Here is a 22,238-nt window from a genome sequence, read left to right as displayed (position 1 = left end):
AAATTAAGTCGACCTAATTTTATAGTGTAGACAAGCCCTAAGGCTTCTATGGTAGGGGGTCCACGGACCACAATTTGAATTTCCAAAGGGGTCCGCACCTCCATTCAAAAATTTTTAAGGGTCTGCAAATGAAAAAAAGGTTGAAAACCACTGGTCCACACCGCAATGAAACAGCTCCTAAGCTGGAGCCCCACGAGCCTGAGTCAGCTGGCATGGGCCAGCCACAGATGTCTAACTGCAATGGAGACTTCCCCTTAGAACTTTGCTTCTTATGCCTTCACAGTGAACATGGAGAGGGGGTGATGGGGAATGGGGGCAGGGCGGTGGTCTGGGAACAGTGGGGGGCAGTGAGGGGTGGGGGCAGCGAGGAAGATCTTTGGGGGGTACAGAAGGGGCTGGTGGTTTGGGTGAGAAGCTGTGAGGTGACTGTGGGAAGGAATGAGGGTGGAGAGGGAGTGAGAGGATCAGTCAGGGTGGGGTGTATTGGGCCAGTTGGGGAGGATCAATGGGGACCGGGGCACATTAAGGGCAGTATGATCGGCCAGAATGCGGTGGGGGAAATGGGTAAGATTAATGAGGGTTGTGAGGGCAGTGGAAAACAGCGGGTTGTTGGGGTGGCAGTGCGGGGTATATGGGGACAGTGGGGTGGATGATTACTGAGAGCTGGGGGTATATTGGGAGAGTGGGTAGTATGGGTGGGGGGGGAGTGGGGTATATGGGGGGTACAGTGGAGCAATGGCTACTATGCCGGGGGGGTCAGTGGGGTGCAGGTACACTAAGACAGTAGGTAGTATGGGAGGGGGGGATCAGTGGGGCAGGGAGGGGTACGGGTGGGGTCCGCGATGTGCGGGGGGGCGGGGCTGGATTGCCTCGTGCTCGGGGGCGGGGCCCGGTGGCCGGGGCGGGGTTTCCCTGGTGACGGGCGGGAGCGGCCTGGGGGCGGGGTCAAGCCGGCCTCTAACGACGGCGGCTCGAGCCCCTGCGCTTCCGGCCCCGCCCCCTCCGGGTCCTGCCGCCTGACGCGCCCCGCGATGTCCCTGGTGCGGGTGGCGCGGCCCCGCGCCCCGGGGAAGAAGCCGCCGAAAGCGAAGAAGAAGCCGCCGGCGGCCGAGCGGGACTGGGATGTGAGTGGAGCCCCCCGCCCGGTACAGCGGGGGAAACTGAGGCACGGGGGGCCGCGCCCATCGCAGTCGGGGTGCGGGAGGCCTGGGGCCGCAGGGGGCCGGGGGACGCGGGCTCCTGCGCTGGTTGGGCGCCGCGGGTGCGAGCGGCGGGGGACGGGCTCCGGAGAGGCGGGCAGACGAGCCCCGGGGCCCCGCCTCCCCCCAGCCCGCCCGGCAGAGCCCGCCCTGCCGCGCGTGCGAGCGGAGGCGGCCGTCCCCTGCCAGCCTGTGCCCGGCCCGGCGCTGATGGGCAGCCTGGCTGCGGTTCCCCCTTCCGTGTCCTTTTCTTCCTGCGCCCGGTGGCTGCCCCCCGCTGATGAGCCCTCTCCCTTGAAGGGGCTGTGCCCCTGGCGTACCGAGAGCCGGGGCATCGCCTGTGGCCTCATCCTGGCCGCTGCCAGCCCTACACCACAAGGTTTTGTTGGCCCAGCTGTGTCTGTCTGGGGCGTGGAAACACCACAGCCACTCGCCAACCTAGCTACGCTGGCAAAGCCCCCCCCCCCCCACCGGGGGTTGACTCCTGCGGGCATTTTGCACCAAAACAATTAAAAATCTGATGCCAAAAAAAGGTCCAGATGCAGCTGGTTGGGGCTCAGCCGAGTGGGGTTCTGCGTGTGGGTGGCTCGGCAGGGTGGTCCCAGGTGCATGGGGAGTGGGGCTCGGCGGGAGGGTCGAGTATGAGGGCGGCTGGATGCATGGCGGTTGGGCAGATGTGGGAGCAGCTTTCTGCACAGGGATCCCTTCCCCTGCAGCTGAGGAGTGATGGCTGCAGGAAGTGGGGGCAGGGTGGAATTGGCAGATCTTACTGCCGCTGGGGGAGAAATCTGGGGATGGGTCTGACCGGGTCCTGGATGCCGTGCAGGGAAAGAGGAAGTCCTGTCCTCCCCAGCCCAGCCAGAACTATCAGCTGAGCCCGGCACAGGGTAGGAGCCACCAGCCAGGTCTTCGCCAGTCCCACTCCCTTCCTCACAGTGATTTACCTCTCTGCCAGCTGCTCTTGGCACCTGAAACATACTGCTGTGAAGGGTCTCAGGACCACTCTTGTGGTTTCACTTTGCTTCCTCATCAGTCATTTTTCTGCGGGGAAGCAAAGAAATATGTGAGGGACATAAATTCTGCACATGTGCAGTGGTGCAGAATTCCCCCAGGAGTAAAGAGTGCTTCTGTCAACATAGCTCATGTCTGGGGAGGTGGTGCTACTGTGCTGACAGAAAAACTCCTTAAGCTGCGTCTGTACTAGGGGGTCTGGCAGTTTAGCTATACCAGTATATCTAGAGTATAGTCTAGACCTACTATTTAAGGTGTGATATTAGAATGTGATAAGTAGGGAGACCACAGGCTTTGACTTGAGCAGTTTAGTTTACATTAAATGCAGTGGACCCTGTCTACACTAAAGTTTAAAAATTTGTCAACTAACATCACACCTTTAAATCCTAGTCTAGACAAAGCCTTTCTGGTTTAGCCAAGGTAGACATGTTTGTCTCTTCCAATGCCTGAACTCAGTGGAGCTGGCCCTGTTGGATTCTAGTGAATGAAGGCTCAAACCTATAATCTGTTCATTGTAATTTAATCTATTCAGTTCCCCAACTTTCTGAAATCTGTCAAATTTGTGATACAAATCTGTCTGGTATTGGAATGCATAGACTTGAAGAGACTATTCCACGGGCTTTCATTTTAAGGTGCTCTCTTACAGCTCATGGGCAAGTGACATCTTTCTTTAAGATTGCAAGAGTACTAGCACTTTCCAGTCTCTGCCTCTCTCATCAGCTGGCTGTTTATAATTGTTCAAAAAATTCACCTTCCAGGCTGAAAGTTTTCAGGGCTCTGTCCCCAAGTTGAATTTTTGGGAAAATTTGGGATAAAACAGTTCAGCACCAAATCATCTGGATGTAGAAAGAGCATAGTTTTTTGTCTTTAAACAGAAGTGACCACTAAACTGGGTGCAAGCAAACAATATATGTTTTAATACAGCTAAATGTATACCTCTAGGAACGATGAATGTGGGTCATACTGACAGAATGGGGACTCTACCTTGGGAAGCAGTAACTCTGAAAAGATGTGGGGGTTGTGAATAATCACCTAAACATGAACTGCCAATGTGATACTGTTGCCGAAAGAGCTAATGCCATCTTTGAACGCATAAACATGGGAATCTTGAGTAGGAATAGATTATTTTACCTCTGTATTTGAAACTAGTGTGACTGCTGCTGGAGTCCTGTATCCAGTTTTGGTGTCCAGAATTCAAGAAGAATGTTGATAAACTGGAGAGGATTCAAAGAAAAGCAACAAGAATGATTCATTAAAGGATTAGAAAACAAGCTGTATAATGGTAGACTCAAAGAGCTCAATCCATTTAGTTTAACAAAGAGAAGGTTAAGGATTGACTTGCTTACAGTCTCTGTACCTGGGTATTAAATATTTAATAATGGTCCGCTCAATCTAGCGAAGAAGAGTATAACACAATCCAATGGCTGGAAGACAAATTCAGATTGGAAATAACTCACATTTTTTAAAGTGAGGGTAATTAACCATTAGAACAGTTTACCAAGGGTCGGGGTGGATTCTCTATCACTGATTACTTTTAAATCAAGCTTAGGTGATTTTCTCAAAAATCTGCTCTGAGTTATTTTGGGGAAATTCTATGGCCTGAGTTATTCAAAAGGTTAGACTAGATGTTCACAATGCTCCCTTCTGGCCTTGAAATCTGTAATCCTCTAGTCAGATCTGCATACACAGGTTAACATTTGATAGGTAGATAATTCTCACTGAGGATCCATTACTCCATTCACCATGCGCTGTATAAGCTTCACCTTACAAAAAGTTATAGAAATACAATATTATATAATTTGCTGTTTCTATAATACACAGGGTCCTGTTTTACTTCATGGTCACAGTTTGTAGACTCCACCTCCTGCGCCAGAATCTAAGCTTCTGTACTTAAAAAAAGAGAGAGAGGCATTCATTCTATGTTTTCTATAGCTGCCTACACCAATGTGAAGTAGGTGTAAAATTCCATGACTGACTTTGAACTATGAGGATTAGACACATAGGTTAATGGTGAATTGGGCCCTGTGTGTACGTGCCTTATGGCTGTAAAAAGAACTTTCCAAAAGTGAACAGAGTGTTACTGATTCTGTGCTGTGTCAGTATGTAGACAGCCAGAAACAATAACAAAATGAACTGCCTCATTTATTACAGGCTGCATAAACCTTAGACAGAAACAAGGTATTGACTTTGAAATCTACCAGTGGTAATATCAATGTTGACATTTAAAACTCTTTTCACTGCTCATCACTGGTGGAGGAATATTCAATGAATATGCTTGTGCTAAAATACAAAACCTGCTCCCCAGGTACAAAAAGGCCCTGCTGCTCCCCAATCCACAGCCATCATTGTCAATTTCTTTTTGCATGCACCCCGGACAACTTCTACAAATGAAATTGAGTTTTCAACACAAAGTTCTGCAGCACACTGAAAACTTAAATTCTACAAGGATTATCATACTGATGGTTTTCATTTAATTAAATATGAAAATGAACACATCCATCTTTTATCTTATCTGAAGGTGCTGCAGGATTTTCAGCCTGTGGCTCCAAAGCATCATTAAAAGCCAGGGACCTTGAAGTAGAAGTCATTTGTTATAGAGTATCCTGGATCTTGCCTGCACAGTCAGAAATATGTAGGCTAAATGAAGCACTTGGCTCATTCACTGTGCATCTTCTATAGAGTGACTCTCTGGCATACACATGTATGTGAGCTTGTAGGGGGAAAAATATTGTATTATTTCTATCCTAAGTATTCTTATGGCCACCATCACTGTAGTATCTGAACACCTCACAACCTTTAGAGTATTTATCCTTACAACACCTCTGTGAGGTATTATCCCCGCTTTATAGATAAAGAACCGAGACAGGGTGGCTAAGTATTTTGCCCAATGTCACACAAGAAGTCTGGCAGAACAGGGACTTGAAACCAAATCCTATGCTAGTGCCTTAAAATTGGTCCATCCTCCCTGTCTTCCTTTTGAGAAGTAATATGTGATCATCACATAATTAAAGATTGTGTCATGATGTATGCGCCCAAGGGGGCAGAGTTAGGATTCCACACTATCATTGCCTGATTTTTGAAAGCAAAATTAATATTCTTTTAACATAGTTTTTTGATGGAATATTGTGTAGAACTGTAAAAGTGATCTATGCCATCTCTGTTCTATTTATCAATAGACACGTCTCTAAACTTGGAGCGCTTATTATTTTCGTAACTTAAAGAGCAAATCAATAGGGTATTAAAAAACATCAGTGCCTGATTCCACCTCTGTGTTTGCATTTGTGTTCTCTTGTTTCTTTTTGCAGAGCACTGTCCATGATTTAACAGTGCATCGTGCAACTCCTGAAGACATGGTAAGTCAAAAATCTGTCATTACCTCTATTCCATAGCTGGTCAATCTACTTGGTAATCTGGGGCAGATATTTCATTTTATTTCTATGAGGTGTTTTGTTTATAACATCTTAATCTCCCTTCCCTACCCACCGAAACCTTTTTTAAATATAGCTTTTTACCCCCAATAACTATATGCACAACTCCTTCTTTTAGCAGTGTCCATCTGCTTAACGTCTCCTTAAACCAGCTTATTTTAACCAATATTCTGATATATTTTCCAGTGGATCCCTCTAGAATGTTTTCCAACATGGGGTAATGGGGGGAAAAGAAAACCTTCCAATAGATAAGTTTAACCTGCATCATCTTCACTGAAGAAAAGCCTGAAAAATATGTTCTTTAGTCTTGGCATTTCCTTAATTCTTGCAGGGGGTTGAACAGGTTCACACCACTGTTACTATTCCTGCTATGTAGAGCTGCTATTCTTCACAAAGTATGAGTTCAATTCCATCCAGCTGATAGCACTAACATATAGTGTAGTGTTGTGCTCATTTAGGATTATATCTCTTGTGAGGAGGCTAGTTTTGATGACATAAGTCTCTTTCTAAATTCTATAACTTAATTATTCTCTAATCAGGGTGCTTGGAGGCCTGTGAGAATCTAATACATTAAATGTGCTATTAATCTGAATTGGATACATGCATCCCATTCAGGGGGTGGAGATACTGATACTCAACAGCAGTGCTGAATCAGGCAATGCATTTTGCCTTGTTTTCAGTGTTCTGGGTGACACTATTTCTGGGACTGTTGGATACAGCTGTTGCTGTTGTTTCAGTAATGTAGGGCAGATGGGAACCCATACATTTCCCCCTGCCCTTTGCTCTATGAGGTAACTTAAACTTTTGTTCTTCACGGAGTGGTCGACTCTGTGATTGCAGTTGCCATTCATAGATGGTGACATTACTGGCATCGCCAACATGTGGTTTGACTTCACTGTACCCAATGCATAAATTGGTAGATCCAAAAAAGAGAGCCCACTGGCAGTTTCCCTGCTGCTTGGTAAGAGTGCCTTAGCTCAGGGGTTCTCAACCTTTCTTTTTTTTTTTTTTTTAGACCCCCTCAACATGCTATAAAAACTCCATGGCCCAGCTGTGCCACTGCAACTGTTTTTCTGCATATAAAAGCCAGGCCCACCATTAGGGTGTAGCAAGCAGGGTAGTTGCCTGGGGCCATACACCACAGGGGGCACCATAAAGCTAAATTGTTCAGGCTTTGGCTTCGGCCCTGGGTGGTGAGGCTTGGGGCCCTGGACTGCAGTCCTGTGTGTCGAGGCTTTGGCTTTGGCTTTCTGCCCTGAGCCCTAGTGAGTCTAATGCCAGCCATGCTTGGCGGACCCCCTGAAACCTGCTCGTGGCCCCCCAGGGGTCCCCAGAACCCTGATTGAGAACCACTGCCTTAGCCTGTCCCTTAGATTTGAACCAAATTCTCTTCCATGCTCACATAGGTGCGGCGTCATGAGATACACAAGTCCAAGAACAAAGCACTGGTGCATGTGGAGCTACAAGAGAGAGCACTGAAGAGAAAATGGAAGAAGCAGAGGCAGGGGGCTCCTGATTCCCTAGAGAAAAGGAAGCTGGCCCTCATGCGAGAGGTAAGAGCTAGGTCTGGACTTTCAACACATGTTTTTAATTTGCCAGGAGCACGAAACTCGCACTTTGCATCTTCTTCCTCATCTCCTTTGCTATGAAGGACTTGTAGCAAAATGGAAAATTGTTCCTGCCTGTAGGTCGAAATCCACTGCCTGGCTGAATAATCAAGCTTGGCTGATGTACAGAATTGCTCACCCCTAGGTGTTCTTCTTTCAGCTACTGCAGAACATTGGTTGGAGTAGGCTCCATGGTTAACAGGCACCCAAGCCCCAAGGAGATGTGATCACGTGGTCTACATAGTATCAGATCTTACTCCTGGCCCCTGCCCATGCCTTGGCCCCAGCCATTTTTTGAATGCTGCTGTGCAGGGATCCTTACAGTTCTAAATTCCAAGCTGTGAAAGGGCGATGTATCCTGTGCTTGTCTCTTTCTCCCCCTCACACACACCATGGACTCCATTGTTTAGTGGAAATGCTAAGGTTCTTGTGTCTGGGGAACCTCTGTACCTGCAATGGCTGTATTTAATCAGAAGAAAGGAGGCCAGCAAGAAGGGGAGTGTAAAAAAGAGAGGCAGGAAGGGTGGGGAGGGGGAAGCGAAAGAAAATTGACAAAACGGGTTGAGGAGCTGTAAGCACTAGCCGGTGATCTGATGTTCCAAATTTGGAATTTAATTCTGTCCCTCACTATCTGGGCCTGCCTTAAACACTATGTAATACTACTACTTAACCAGCTTTTGAGTTCTGACTGCAGCAGCACTATCTGACTCCAGTCCGGAGGCAATAGCTTCTTACTCAATTAAATTATTTCCCCTGATTCAAACAGCCAGTAATTCCCTGCAGCATGGTTATTTGAGATGTGCCAGTTGCTGTGGGCCATGGGATTAGTCACAAGTTCTTGTATCTATAAAAGTTTGTGAGCTAGGGATTGTATATTAGCTTCATGGTGGAGGGTTACCAAGTTTCCCCTAAGAATTACATCAGTGGAGGGTAATTACTGCAGCTGCCAGGACAGGTAAACAACTCTAGAGAAGTACCACCTTCTGGGGGGACTTGCCTATGTAGGCTGAGACTGGGTTCAAGAGGACAAGGAAAGAGCTTGTCGTATAAAGGGTCAGCCTGAATTGGTTAGGTATCCCTCACTTTGATCCAGAAACTGACATGGAATTGTAATCAAAAAGGCAAACCCTGCTGGAAGGGTTTGAAGGACTAGAACCTGCCAGGGTCTACACATGGAAGAAGGCAACACTTGGTAATCTTAGTGTGTGTAGGTGTTTTTATTATATGTTGTCTCAGTAATGCTTTTGTCTTAAAATACATATATTGTGTTTTGTGAAAGCTGGCTGGCCACTCCTATTCCTGATGTTTTCCCTTGAAAGAAAGTGAATTGCATGTGCCAGACTAAAGTCTGATCTGCTGGGATAATCACCATGAACTGCATGGGGACTGCAAGCTTAAATCCCCAGTCTGAAGGGAGAGGGACATGGGTCCCAGCCCATATAGAGGTGACAGCTGGGGACCTGAGACTAAAGTGGTGCTTGTGAGCAGACCATGGAAGGGGCAGAGGCAGAGTTAACCCCAGAACTATGATAGTTGGCTATTCTGTTATTACCTGTTAAGGATAATGATACCAAAATCCCTTTCCATAATCCATGTATTTATCCTGATTTTTTGGGAAATCAGTTTGTATATGATGGTATGAAGTCTCTTCTGTGCTGTGCCTTCAGATTCTCTCTGATCAGTATCAGCTGCAGGATGTGTTGGAGAGATCTGATCAAGCCATGGCTGTGGTGAAAGACCTGTTTGGTGATGCTCCTCGCAGGCATACAGGTAAACCATCTAATTTGTGTAAGGCAGTTCATTTAAGATTGCCACACTTTTTACAAATTTTGTCTAATTTCACAAAGTTGTAGACTGGATAATTTGGTTTAGCTCAGATTGTTTGGTTGATCTGGTTAGTTAGCATAGCATAGTTGGTTCCCTTAACATAGTACAAAGGAGAACCAGCTCTGCCTAACTATTACAGATCAGGATGACACCTAATGTGAGGGGCAGGTTATCACACACCTTGCTACTGCAGGGTTCTTATACCTTCCTCTGAAGCATCTGGGTACTGGATTAGATAGACCTCAGAATCTGATTCATTATGGCAGTTCTTGTGGTCTCACTCCTGAATGCCTCTGATGCATAGTCCTGGGTGCCCTTGGAGCTTTGTCAGTGGATGAATGAGGGTCTCTCTTGCTTGCTCTTGATCGAGAATGCAAAACCTATTGGCCCTTCTCACCAGAGAGAATGGTGGGCTCTGCAGTTTCATTCATCTTTTCTGTGAATTGCCATTTCTCTTTCACTTGTAATGACCGTATGTTCCTCTGTGCATGTGCACATTTCTCTGATTACATCAGTATGTACAGTGGCAACCCTAACCCTCCACCCAGTATGTAGTGTGACTTTGTGGCTGGCCATTAGGGTTACTCAGGAGTGATGTTCATCTCCCCTTGACTTGTGTGATATATCTCAGAGACAAAAGGGGCTTAATTTATGGTACAGAAGTCCTGAGATAGTGGTAGGACTTTGTACCTGGTTTCTCCTGAGATAATGGTTTATCAGCTAAGGTAGCCCTTTGTGTATTATGACTTCCTGTCTTCCTCTGTCTACTCTAGGTTTCCCTAACGTAACAATGGCTCCTCATTGTGACCTGGAATCCTCTCAAGGTCCCATTGTACAAAAAAGTGATCCTCCCACACAGCTTTCCATCCTTAGTGAATCTATCATGGATCCCCAGGTAATGTACTCTTTATATGGACTGTATAGTAAATGCAAGTAAACTACGTTTTCAATGCAGAGTTCTGTGGCTATGTCTTCACTTGCGTGAAAGTCAGGAATCCAAAATTAAGGTTCCTAAGCTATCCTAAATCAGGTCTTTTGTGTATAGTGTATATATTATTATAACTTATGTTTAACACTGCATACAGAGATAAAACTACATATATTATGCAGAAAATATTTTGGGTTGCTTTGGGAACCCTGACTTTGGATTTCCTTACCTTTTTGTACAAAAAGCATCAACTTTGATGTTGCATTAACATGGTTTCATTTGTGTTTTAGTTCTTAAAAAGTAAAAGTAGAAGTGATTAAATCTGGAACTAATTTCCCTGACATTTAGCTGAATGCACACACATTGAGAGATACTCAGATGCCTTTATTTCAGTGCAGTGATATCTCTGTATGTGGCTGTTTCACTGACTGAATTCAGAGTGTTCTTTTGATGTTCACTTAAGTCTGTTAACTAGTTTTTTTTGTAACCATAGCAGAACCTGCATAAATTGCAAGTTTGAACTTTTAAAACAAAATCATTTTTGCTTTAGACAAGAAAAATTTGAATAACTTTTAATGTGCTTTTCCCCCCTCGGATAACTGATATCTGAAATCATGCCAAAAATATTAACTTGACGTTGAGAACAAGGATAAGAGACTTCATCCCAAAGGGCTACTTTTCTGAAAAGTTACAAATGACAGAAAATAGGGTCTTGGCATGAAAGTGTCATATCTGTCATAAGTGTAATCTTCCTGTTATGATTCTGTACTAATATTTACGCCATAGCACCTTGCACAAATACATAATATCCTAAACTGAATTCAGGACTGCTCTGCCAGTCAGACTGGGTTCTTTTTAAATGAAGGCATTCATTATTTGCATTTTTTGCTGTGGCCTAGGATTTATCTATGTAGCATATTGTATCGCTGCATGTGAGTTGTATGATAGGTTGAAAGTCTGGGCTTCCCAGAGGAAGCTAAGGGAGGCAGTGCCCAATCACCATTGAATTTCAGTGAGATTTGGGTGTCCAACTCTTCTGCTCTTTTGAAAATCCTGCCCAAAGATCCTGTTGTACAGCATACATAGGGCAAAATTCTGGTTACTGCAGGAGATCTTAATTCTGAATTGACTTTCCTAAGTTATGTGCACAATGAAATATTGCCCTTTTCATTGCATTACATCACTTTTTTTATGCATGTGCTGGAAATGCAATTTATGTGTGGGTTTTTATATGTAACCTACATTAAAAGAATGTTTAGATTGCAAAGTGAATCTTTCAAAACTTAGGAAATACTAGAATTTAGTTGTTGTGGCAGTATTAATTTTTCCACTTAATTACATGACCATATGTTATGTTTTTTCCACAATATTCCTGTCTCATTTGATGGCTAGAAAGGCCACTACTAAGGAAATGAGGCAGCTGTTCAATATTTTTTACCCTCAGTCATTGTGCGGCCCTTGCCTTACTGTACACAACCAAACAAAGCATTGAATACTGAAGTAGTCATTTCCTGTGGTCTTTTCTAGAGTACTCATCACTGTAGTATCCCAGTGCTTCACAAACATTAATGAATTTATTTCCTGTCTTCTCTGTAAGATGCGATTATTTTTGTCCATATTTTAGAGGTGGGGAACTACAATAAAGAGACTTCACTGGAAACACTTCCCAGAAAACAACTACTTTATTTTTTTCCTTTCTGAAGGGTGGGTTTAAATTGCTGTCATGTAACTTTTGAGATGTCTTGTGTTTTTCTGAGACAGGCTCTCAATGAAGTAGAAGGGGAAGGTTCCTCCAACTGTCAGTCAGAGGGCAGTGTGAATGAACAGGATGTGTCTTTGCACTTCAAGTCCAACATTGACACAAACAGGTCAGTGTGTGTTTCTGTCTCAGTCCACTATCGTAAGGTTTCTTGTCCATAGTATTTTAATAGCACTATCAGATGTCCAAACACCTTTGTGCTTTCTCCCATCGCTATCTGTTATGCACAGGAGTTGCTCCCCATAAATATCCACAAAGCTATTATGATATATCCTCCTTCACATCTCTCCTTAAAACTCCTCTCCCATGATGCCTACAAAACACTTGGCAGTGACTGGGCACTTGGTGAGCTGTGACTGATATTTATTACAGTTACCATAATAGTCTCATTGTTACCTTGTGTTCTCCTACCCCCCCACCCCACTGTCTCATATTTGCATTGTAAGCTACTTGGGGACAGGGGTCTTCTTTCAGTTGTATGGACAGTGCAGAGTGCAGTGGGCTCCCATTCCTGATTTGGACCTCTAGGCACTATCTCAGTACAAATAATAGGTTGACTTGTGGAATTGGATTGGTAGTTGAAACCTTAATAGCAATTAAGAGGACCCAGCGAGGAGAGTGTGTAAAGGGAAAAGAGGGCAGGCTAAGAACAGGACTCTGTGGGACCCCAGTGGACTGCAGGAGATTGGAAGAGAAGGACCTGTTGACAGACATGGCAGGCATGATCAAATAGGAGAATCAGAAGAGAACTGCACTGTGAGTCCAGAACAGATAATATATAAAGAGGAAAGGTGTGATCAACCATGTCAGAAGCAGAGGAAATGTCAAGAATGATGAGGATGGAGTAGAGATCTTTGGACTTGGCTAAGAAGAGTCTGTTAGACTTTAAGAGCTGTTTCACTGTAGTGAAGAGGCTAGAAGGAAGATTGCGGGGGATCAAGGATGGAGTTTGGAACTTGAAGTAACAGTTTCATATGGTATGTACTGTTACCTCATGTGAAGGATAGAAGGGAGGGGTAGTAGTCAGAGGCAGTTGAAATTTGGGGGTTGTCTTTTGGGGGTGGAGGATGATGACTACAGCATGTTTGTATCTGTAGAGGAAAGGACTGAGGGAGATCAGGAGTTGGGAGGGAATGGGGTCATTGGCACAGATGGCTGTATTAGAGATAGAAAGTGCGTCAGAAGCCTCAGTATTAGTCATAGAGGTGAAAAAGTTGGAGGTGGAGGAAAGAAGAACAGGGGAGATAAGAGATCATAGCAGACCTCATCTTTTTTTTGCATGTGCCAAACAAAGACCAGAACTCTTGCACTGAAGAGTTAACCACTCATGCAAAACTCAAAATCCTGGAAAAGAAGTTAAGCATATTCCTATCATACCTAACTTATGCAAACATGTGCTCACTACAGCTAACATATCATCAGATCCTCCATATACACCATTCATCATCACAACCTCCATTATTTGTGTTTTAACTCTCAGTAGTGATCTCTCTCTCTCTCTCTCAGAAACATAGAATCATAGAATATCAGGGTTGGAAGGGACCCCAGAAGGTCATCTAGTCCAACCCCCTGCTCAAAGCAGGACCAATTCCCAGTTAAATCATCCCAGCCAGGGCTTTGTCAAGCCTGACCTTAAAAACCTCTAAGGAAGGAGATTCTACCACCTCCCTAGGTAACGCATTCCAGTGTTTCACCACCCTCTTAGTGAAAAAGTTTTTCCTAATATCCAATCTAAACCTCCCCCATATGCGTATGTACTTATGTGTTGAATAACTGGAGGTTAGAAGATTGTCTTGTGAGTGCTATAAGGGGTAGATCATGTATTTGTTTCATTGTATAAGGTATGTGCTCAGTAATAAGGTTGGCTAGTATTTACGATGTTTGAGTGATTGTGGGTAGTGGTGTGCGTTTGTTGAAGGTCTGCTGTATGTGTTGGTGGATTAGTGTGAATGTCTGGTGGATGTAGGTTCGTATAGACGTACCTTTTTGTTTCCTTGATTGTGGTTCTCCATCAGTGTTGTATTGACTTCAGCAACTTATATTGTGAATGAAATTTTTATATAGAATTTTATTACATTTGGCCATGTTGGTTTGCAACTATAGCAATGTGTATTTGAGTTGATTGAGGAAAGTAGCATTGGGTTTGACGGCTGTTGTGTTGGAGTTTTTAAAGTAGCACACTTGCTGGTTTCGTTGGAGGAAATGTCAAATGTCATGTCACCATGGCCTGCTCTAAGGTTAAAGCTTAGCTTGGCAAAGCTAAAGCACTCAGGAATGGGAAAAATCCACACTCCTGAGTGCCGCAACTACACCAGCCTAAAACATTGGTGTAGATGCAGCTAAATCAACAGAAGCATTCATCCGTCAACCTAGCTACCATCACTTGGGAAGGTGGAGTTACTATAGTGACAGAAGAACCCTTTCTGTCATTATAGTGTGTATCTACACTACGGGGTTACAGCTGTGTAGCTGTAGCTATGCCACTATAACCTTCATAATGTAGACCAGCCTTGTGTTGGTTACAGTGGAGGAGTACTTGTATAACTAAAATAGAGTGGGGAAGGATTTAACTCCTTTCTAGGAATTTGAGGCTTTGCATTAATGGGGAATTTGTTTGAGCAATTTTAAGTACTTTTTACTCCTGAGGGCATTCTTGTGGCTTCGTTTTGATTCTCTGTCGGAAAATCATTTTTCTCCAGGGAAGCAAAGAACTCTGCAGTGGATGTTAATTCTGCACGTGTGCAGTGGCACAGAATTCCCCCAGGAGTAAAGACTTTTTGAGAGGCTTTTTATGGATAGATGGTAAAGATTAGCTGTAAGCATTTGTCATTTCAGATTTCAGTGTACCCTTGAACTCTCTCTCTTATGCTTATATATAGGCTACTCCACTTACTGAAAGAAGAAAACGCTGCCGGGACTTCCCAGCTACGGGCTGAGAAGCAACTGAGAACTCCTACCCCATCACAGAAAGCAAATGTAGCTGTGACTCCAACAACTGCTTTGCCATCATCAGGAGGTGCAGGTTTGGCTGTGCTAGAACATTAACTCTCAAAGGACATAGGCTGCTAACAGCATCTTACTCAGAATAATCTTAGTGGAGAGAAGGGACAGGAATAGAGTTTCAGAAATCTGAGTTGGGTTAGCGGAGTAAGGCACAGGCAGTTTGATTGTGTTTATAAATAGAGACAGGGTGGGTGAGAGATCTTTTATTTCTGTTGGCGAGGGAGATGAGCTTTTGAGCAAGACAGCACTCTTCTTCAGTCTGGTAAATGTACTCCGTGTCACAACTAAATACAAGGTGGAACAGATGGTTTAGCATCAGTAGTTAACACTTATTCTAAGTGAAGTGACCTGTTAACATCTCTCCTATCATAGGACAAAGGGGGGTTAGTGTGTGACAGATTGTTGTGGGAATAAATCGTAAATCCAGTGTCTTTATTAAGTCCATTATTTTTAGTGTCTCGCAAAGTTATGAATTTAAGCTTCCAGGCTCATCTTTTGAAGTTGTTGTGCAGGTTTCCTTTGAGGATGAGGACTGAGAGGTCAGATATGGAGTGATTTGTTTTGTGAAAAGTGTTTGCCCACGGGTGATACGGTGTTTTTGTCTCATCATTTTGCTGTGTGAGTTCATTTGTGAGTGTAGTGATTGTCTGGTTTTACCCACATAGTTGTTGTGGAGACATTTAGTGCATTGGATGAAATATTTTACAGTTAATCACTTAAAGTTGTGTGAGTGGGCTCATATGTGTGATTTGTTTTTTTTTGTTTTTAATCAGCCCTCAATGCTACCAGAGTAGTCCAGAGAGTCCATTCAAGGCTTCAGAATGAAGATGAAGAGCAGACTTCAGATTCCTCTTACACTGTGAGACAAGTGCTGAACCCAAACCCAAGAAAGCAAAAGCAAGTTTCAACAAAAGGTCTGATCCTTTTTAAAATGAATATTTCATCCAAAGTAACTTGTACCTGAGACAGTGTATCTGCCTTCCTCCAGTGTCCCTTAAAGCTCTGGTTGAGACCATATTTTCATTAAACAGTACTGATCATCAATGTCATTTATTGGAGTTAAAAGTCAAGATACAGTAGCAATTTAGTACTTAAGCTGACAGGGAAAGAGGAGAATTCTTTACTGCTTGTGATCGCTGGTTACAGTACACTTTCTCTTTGCTTGGAGTTTTACTTTCAGCTCTGGTATTTGCTAAGATTACAGAGGTAGAAGTAGTGACTACATAGTTATGGTTGCATTGTGATCTGCTCATAAAGGACTGAAATCTTGTGTGTTGAATTTAGTCTCCAAATTTGGCACAACAGCCCTTCAGGGGACAATTTGAAATTTTCATTTAAATTGTTTTAGGAAAATACCTACTAATTTTTAGGAAACATTTAAAAATTCTTCCTGTATGAAATTTGGTCTGGATGTTGTCTGAATTTTTTTAGATGCCTCTGACTTCAAAAGGGGAGGGAGGACCCAAAACAGTCTCTCTACCCAGGTCCCTCCCAACTTCTAAAATGTCTGTCACATAATGCTGTATGGATTGGATACTTATGAAATTTGACAATTCTGTGCATAAAGAATAATTCCACTTACTCCTCATAACTGAATAAATTTGCATGAAGTGGCTGAGAGGGGAAGTGCAGTCTTTGTGGGTTAATACCTCAGTTCATATGGACTGGGATCCACATCGTGCTATTACTGATTCACTGTGCAAAAGAGGCAACAATGTCATGAGGAACTAGCTCTGGATGCAGTGTGGCATTGCCAGGGCTTCATATTGCCACTGCTATTTTGGTACCACCAGGCAGCAGGACTGTGGGGAGCCAATTGGGGGAGCTGCCATGTAGGACATAAAAGGGTGTTTTAAGGGTTTTTGGGGATGGAGTGTCATCCATATGTTTTGAGATGCTGGGAGGTTATAACCTTCTTCAGCAGCAGTTCTATTCCAGTTTCTTCACTACGGCTCATATGAGGACTCGCTTCCTGTAGTTTTTCAGAAGATTGTCAGACCGAGAAGATGCCTCCGGAGTGGAGCTAGTAGCTTAATTATAGGTGCACTTTCTGCTGCAAATCCCATCCCACCCACTACACCTCAGCTCTGCTTCCCCACAGCTAAGTCTTGGTCAGATGCGCCTGAGCAGGTCTATCAAACTTTGACTCCTGCTGAGGAGCATAGCAAAGGTCCATGGGAGGTTGGGGAATGTAGATGGGGTACCTTCATGCTACTCACTTCCCTGCTAACTCACCTGTACCTCTCTACATGGCTGTCCTCATGCACTCCCTGGAACTTTTTCTGTGCTGTATTGCACAGATCTATGGTGGTGGTCAATCTATGTATTCGCAAAAAGAAGAGGAGTACTTGTGGCACCTTAGAGACTAACCAATTTATTAGAGCATAAGCTTTCGTGAGCTACAGCTCACTTCCTCAGATGCATATCGTGGAAACTGCAGCAGGCTTTATATATACACAGAGAATATGAAACAATACCTCCTCCCACCCCACTGTCCTGCTGGTAATAGCTTATCTAAAGTGATCATCAGGTGGGCCATTTCCAGCACAAATCCAGGTTTTCTCACCCTCCACCCCCCCACACAAATTCACTCTCCTGCTGGCGATAGCCCATCCAAAGTGACAACTCTTTACACAATGTGCATGACAATCAAGTTGGGCTATTTCCTGCACAAATCCAGGTTCTCTCACATCCCCCCCACCCCCATACACACACAAACTCACTCTCCTGCTGGTAATAGCTCATCCAAACTGACCACTCTTCAAGTTTAAATCCAAGTTAAACCAGAACATCTGGGGGAGGGGGTAGGAAAAAACAAGAGGAAACAGGCTACCTTGCATAATGACTTAGCCACTCCCAGTCTCTATTTAAGCCTAAATTAATAGTATCCAATTTGCTGAATTGGAATTCATTTGCAAATTGGATACTATTAATTTAGGCTTAAATAGAGACTGGGAGTGGCTAAGTCATTATGCAAGGTAGCCTGTTTCCTCTTGTTTTTTCCTACCCCCCCCCCCCCAGATGTTCTGGTTTAACTTGGATTTAAACTTGAAGAGTGGTCAGTTTGGATGAGCTATTACCAGCAGGAGAGTGAGTTTGTGTGTGTATGGGGGTGGGGGGGATGTGAGAGAACCTGGATTTGTGCAGGAAATAGCCCAACTTGATTGTCATGCACATTGTGTAAAGAGTTGTCACTTTGGATGGGCTATCGCCAGCAGGAGAGTGAATTTGTGTGGGGGGGGTGGAGGGTGAGAAAACCTGGATTTGTGCTGGAAATGGCCCACCTGATGATCACTTTAGATAAGCTATTACCAGCAGGACAGTGGGGTGGGAGGAGGTATTGTTTCATATTCTCTGTGTATATATAAAGTCTGCTGCAGTTTCCACGATATGCATCTGATGAAGTGAGCTGTAGCTCACGAAAGCTTATGCTCTAATAAATTGGTTAGTCTCTAAGGTGCCACAAGTACTCCTTTTCTTTTTGCGAATACAGACTAACACGGCTGTTACTCTGAAATCTATGTATTGAATACTTAGGGTTTTGTAGAAGAGTCAACTCTTCTACACAGTGTTGGTTCTGCAGAAATTTAGACCAGGGGTTCCCAAAGTGAGGCCTGAAGGAGGAGAAATTCAATGTACATTTGTCCTTCCCTGTACTTGTGGGCTGAAGGCTATTGATCAGCTGAATATTTCCATGGTTGTTGGAGTTCACCCACAAATAGTTTTGAATTGTCTGCCAAGGAAGATAAAAGTATAAACAAATGCTGGAGTTGGTGCCTTTATTTTGATGTTCATTTACCATATGTGTAAACCAGGTGTGGTCTCTGCCTCCTTGAAAGTCAGTAGGGTGGTCCTCAGAGTTAAGTCCAGTTTCTGAGGATTTAGAAACAAACTGTATTAATCTGAATGACTAGGATGCATCCATCTTTGATGTTCCTTTGTCCATTATAGTGCTGGAACAGAGTACTTCTCCCGTGGCTTATTTCAACAAAAATTAGTCTGTTTTTTTTATTGGAATCACAAACATTGTTAAACTCACAGTTGGAATTTAAAGTATTTTTTTATGTCTCTGTCTCTCTTTCAGTGAAAAGAAATCAAACTGCACAGATGGCTTCCAAACAGAGAAGAAATGATTCTCTTGCTAATGCAGTTTCCTTCGAACTCCCAAGTGGCAATAAATCTAGCTTGGATGTCCTGAATCACATGATACATGAAGTGGAGCATGAAATGGAGGAATATGAGCGATGGACAGGCCGTGAAGTACAGAGAATGCAAAACGGTCATGGCCTCACAGGGTTCACCATGTCACTGGTGAACACACTCTGTCGTCTGATGCGCTACCTCAAGGAGGTGAGTAGATGTTATGTGAACTGCTCCTGTAGCTAGAATGAATAAGCACAAAGATTATAGATTAATTTACTACCTTAACTTAGGTTTCAGAGTAACAGCCGTGTTAGTCTGTATTCGCAAAAAGAAAAGGAGTACTTGTGGCACCTTACAGACTAACCAATTTATTTGAGCATGAGCTTTCGTGAGCTACAGCTCACTTCATCAGATGCATACCGTGGAAACTGCAGCAGACTTTATATATACACAGAGAATATGAAACAATACCTCCTCCCACCCCACTGTCCTGCTGGTAATAGCTTATCTAAAGTGATCATCAGGCTGGGCCATTTCCAGCACAAATCCAGGTTTTCTCACCCTCCACCCCCCCCACACAAATTCACTCTCCTGCTGGTGATAGCCCATCCAAACTGACCACTCTCCAAGTTTAACCAGAACATCTGGGGGGGAAGGGGTAGGAAAAAACAAGAGGAAATAGGCTGCCTTGCATAATGACTTAGCCACTCCCAGTCTCTATTTAAGCCTAAATTAATAGTATCCAATTTGCAAATGAATTCCAATTCAGCAGTTTCTCGCTGGAGTCTGGATTTGAAGTTTTTTTGTTTTAAGATAGTGACCTTCATGTCTGTGATTGCGTGATCAGAGAGATTGACGTGTTCTCCGACTGGTTTATGAATGTTATAATTCTTGACATCTGATTTGTGTCCATTTATTCTTTTACGTAGAGACTGTCCAGTTTGACCAATGTACATGGCAGAGGGGCATTGCTGGCACATGATGGCATATATCACATCGGTGGATGTGCAGGTGAACGAGCCTCTGATAGTGTGGCTGATGTTATTAGGCCCTGTGATGGTGTCCCCTGAATAGATATGTGGGCACAATTGGCAACGGGCTTTGTTGCAAGGATAAGTTCCTGGGTTAGTGGTTCTGTTGTGTGGTATGTGGTTGTTGGTGAGTATTTGCTTCAGGTTGCGGGGCTGTCTGTAGGCAAGGACTGGCCTGTCTCCCAAGATTTGTGAGAGTGTTGGGTCATCCTTTAGGATAGGTTGTAGATCCTTAATAATGCGTTGGAGGGGTTTTAGTTGGGGGCTGAAGGTGACAGCTAGTGGCGTTCTGTTATTTTCTTTGTTAGGCCTGTCCTGTAGTAGGTAACTTCTGGAAACTCTTCTGGCTCTATCAATCTGTTTCTTTACTTCTGCAGGTGGGTATTGTAGTTGTAAGAAAGCTTGACAGAGATCTTGTAGGTGTTTGTCTCTGTCTGAGGGGTTGGAGCAAATGCGGTTGTATCGCAGAGCTTGGCTGTAGACGATGGATCGTGTGGTGTGGTCAGGGTGAAAGCTGGAGGCATGCAGGTAGGAATAGCGGTCAGTAGGTTTCCGGTATAGGGTGGTGTTTATGTGACTATTGTTTATTAGCACTGTAGTGTCCAGGAAGTGGATCTCTTGTGTGGACTGGACCAGGCTGAGGGTGGTGGTGGGATGGAAATTGTTGAAATCATGGTGGAATTCCTCAAGGGCTTCTTTTCCATGGGTCCAGATGATGAAGATGTCATCAATATAGCGCAAGTAGAGTAGGGGCTTTAGGGGACGAGAGCTGAGGAAGCGTTGTTCTAAATCAGCCATAAAAATGTTGGCATACTGTGGGGCCATGTGGGTACCCATAGCAGTGCCGCTAATCTGAAGGTATACATTGTCCCCAAATGTGAAATAGTTATGGGTAAGGACAAAGTCACAAAGTTCAGCCACCAGGTTAGCCGTGACATTATCGGGGATAGTGTTCTTGACGGCTTGTAGTCCATCTTTGTGTGGAATGTTGGTGTAGAGGGCTTCTACATCCATAGTGGCCAGGATGGTGTTATCAGGAAGATCACCGATGGATTGAAGTTTCCTCAGGAAGTCAGTGGTGTCTCGAAGGTAGCTGGGAGTGCTGGTAGCGTAGGGCCTGAGGAGGGAGTCTACATAGCCAGACAATCCTGCTGTCAGGGTGCCAATGCCTGAGATGATGGGGCGCCCAGGATTTCCAGGTTTATGGATCTTGGGTAGTAGATAGAATATTCCAGGTCGGGGTTCCAGGCACACACCCCTCCTCAGGCCCTACGCTACCAGCACTCCCAGCTACCTTCGAGACACCACTGACTTCCTGAGGAATAAATTGGTTAGTCTCTAAGGTGCCACAAGTAGTCCTTTTCTTTTTACCTTAACTTAGACATTTCCTAACTTCCAAGTCATTTACTTTGCAATCTCAATATCTGTAATAGTTTTGTTAGGATTGTGTGCAATTTAAAAAAGGTAAAATTATTAATTCAGAAACTATGCTCTCTCTAATAAACGGGCAGGAGTTCACTGAACTGAAATGCAGGAGGTCTCCCATTTACTTCAATGAGAGATGTAGTCCACTTAGAACACTTTCTAAAACTATAAAAATTAAATGTATATTCAGAATATTGGGTGTTTAAATGTTTTTGTTCACAATCAGTTGGTTTTTGTCTATCTGTCTTAGGTATGTGGGCTTTGGAATTAGTTATATGCTAAAGATCTCCATCCCTTCCTGGTTCCTCCACAAGTGCCTGGGAACTACATCACAGCACCTAGCTGCTGCTTGTTTCACAGTGAACCGCTCTGCTCTGAGCACAGGGTTTTTTAGACCCTTGCGTTTGGATGACAGTCCTCCTTTCTGTTGTGTTGCTTCCTTGTGCTGTGCTCCCCTCATTGGGAGCACTGGACCTAGGCCTGAACTGCGAAGATTTGGGTAGGTTATACCCCTGTGTCCGAGGCACAGATGAGGTTGCATCACAAACAGCAGAGGCTGGTCCCTCACCCTAGTTGAAAAATATTGTTGACCAAGCAGGGCTGAAGTTGGGCTGAAATTGATTCCTGACAATCTGTCACTGTCATCATTGGAAGTGAGTCTCCATTCAGGTCTTGAGAGAGTTGAGTGATGTCCAGCCCATAGATATGGTCTGTGGGCCATGCAGTCAAACCGTGATTGAAAGGGATACAGCCAGAGCTGTGTGACTTGTGGGGCTGTCTCCTGCTCTTTTTGCAGTGGCTAAGCCAAATACAGCCATACCATATTTGATACTGGTAACCCTTGGGACTGTCCCCTTGGTGGTGGTGCTTGTGCACC

The 22,238-nt window shown here is 44.2% G+C and overlaps 1 protein-coding gene across 9 annotated transcripts in view; it reads left to right on the top strand.

Annotated features, from left to right (window-relative positions):
* Positions 1-970: 970 nt before the first annotated feature.
* The window catches only part of SPICE1 (spindle and centriole associated protein 1), a 57,493-nt gene continuing 36,225 nt past the window's right edge, over positions 971-22,238 (top strand). For 6 of the 9 annotated variants that reach the window (XM_073310058.1, XM_073310008.1, XM_073309983.1 and 3 more), the window contains exons 1-9: positions 971-1,145; positions 5,516-5,563; positions 7,045-7,191; positions 8,913-9,015; positions 9,846-9,967; positions 11,762-11,868; positions 14,639-14,781; positions 15,536-15,676; positions 18,847-19,112. In XM_073310058.1, the coding sequence (XP_073166159.1) occupies positions 1,032-1,145; positions 5,516-5,563; positions 7,045-7,191; positions 8,913-9,015; positions 9,846-9,967; positions 11,762-11,868; positions 14,639-14,781; positions 15,536-15,676; positions 18,847-19,112 (1,191 nt within the window). In that variant the 5' untranslated portion in view covers positions 971-1,031. The remainder of the gene's footprint in view (positions 1,146-5,515; positions 5,564-7,044; positions 7,192-8,912; positions 9,016-9,845; positions 9,968-11,761; positions 11,869-14,638; positions 14,782-15,535; positions 15,677-18,846; positions 19,113-22,238) is intronic. The other 3 variants (XM_073310001.1, XM_073310029.1, XM_073309992.1) reach the window with 2 other exon arrangements.

Source organism: Lepidochelys kempii, chromosome 1, assembly GCF_965140265.1.
Source record: "Lepidochelys kempii isolate rLepKem1 chromosome 1, rLepKem1.hap2, whole genome shotgun sequence".
NCBI classification, from domain to species: Eukaryota; Metazoa; Chordata; order Testudines; family Cheloniidae; genus Lepidochelys; species Lepidochelys kempii.
The sequence above is the reverse complement of the archived record's forward strand: the minus strand, read 5'-3'. Positions and strand labels throughout refer to the sequence as shown.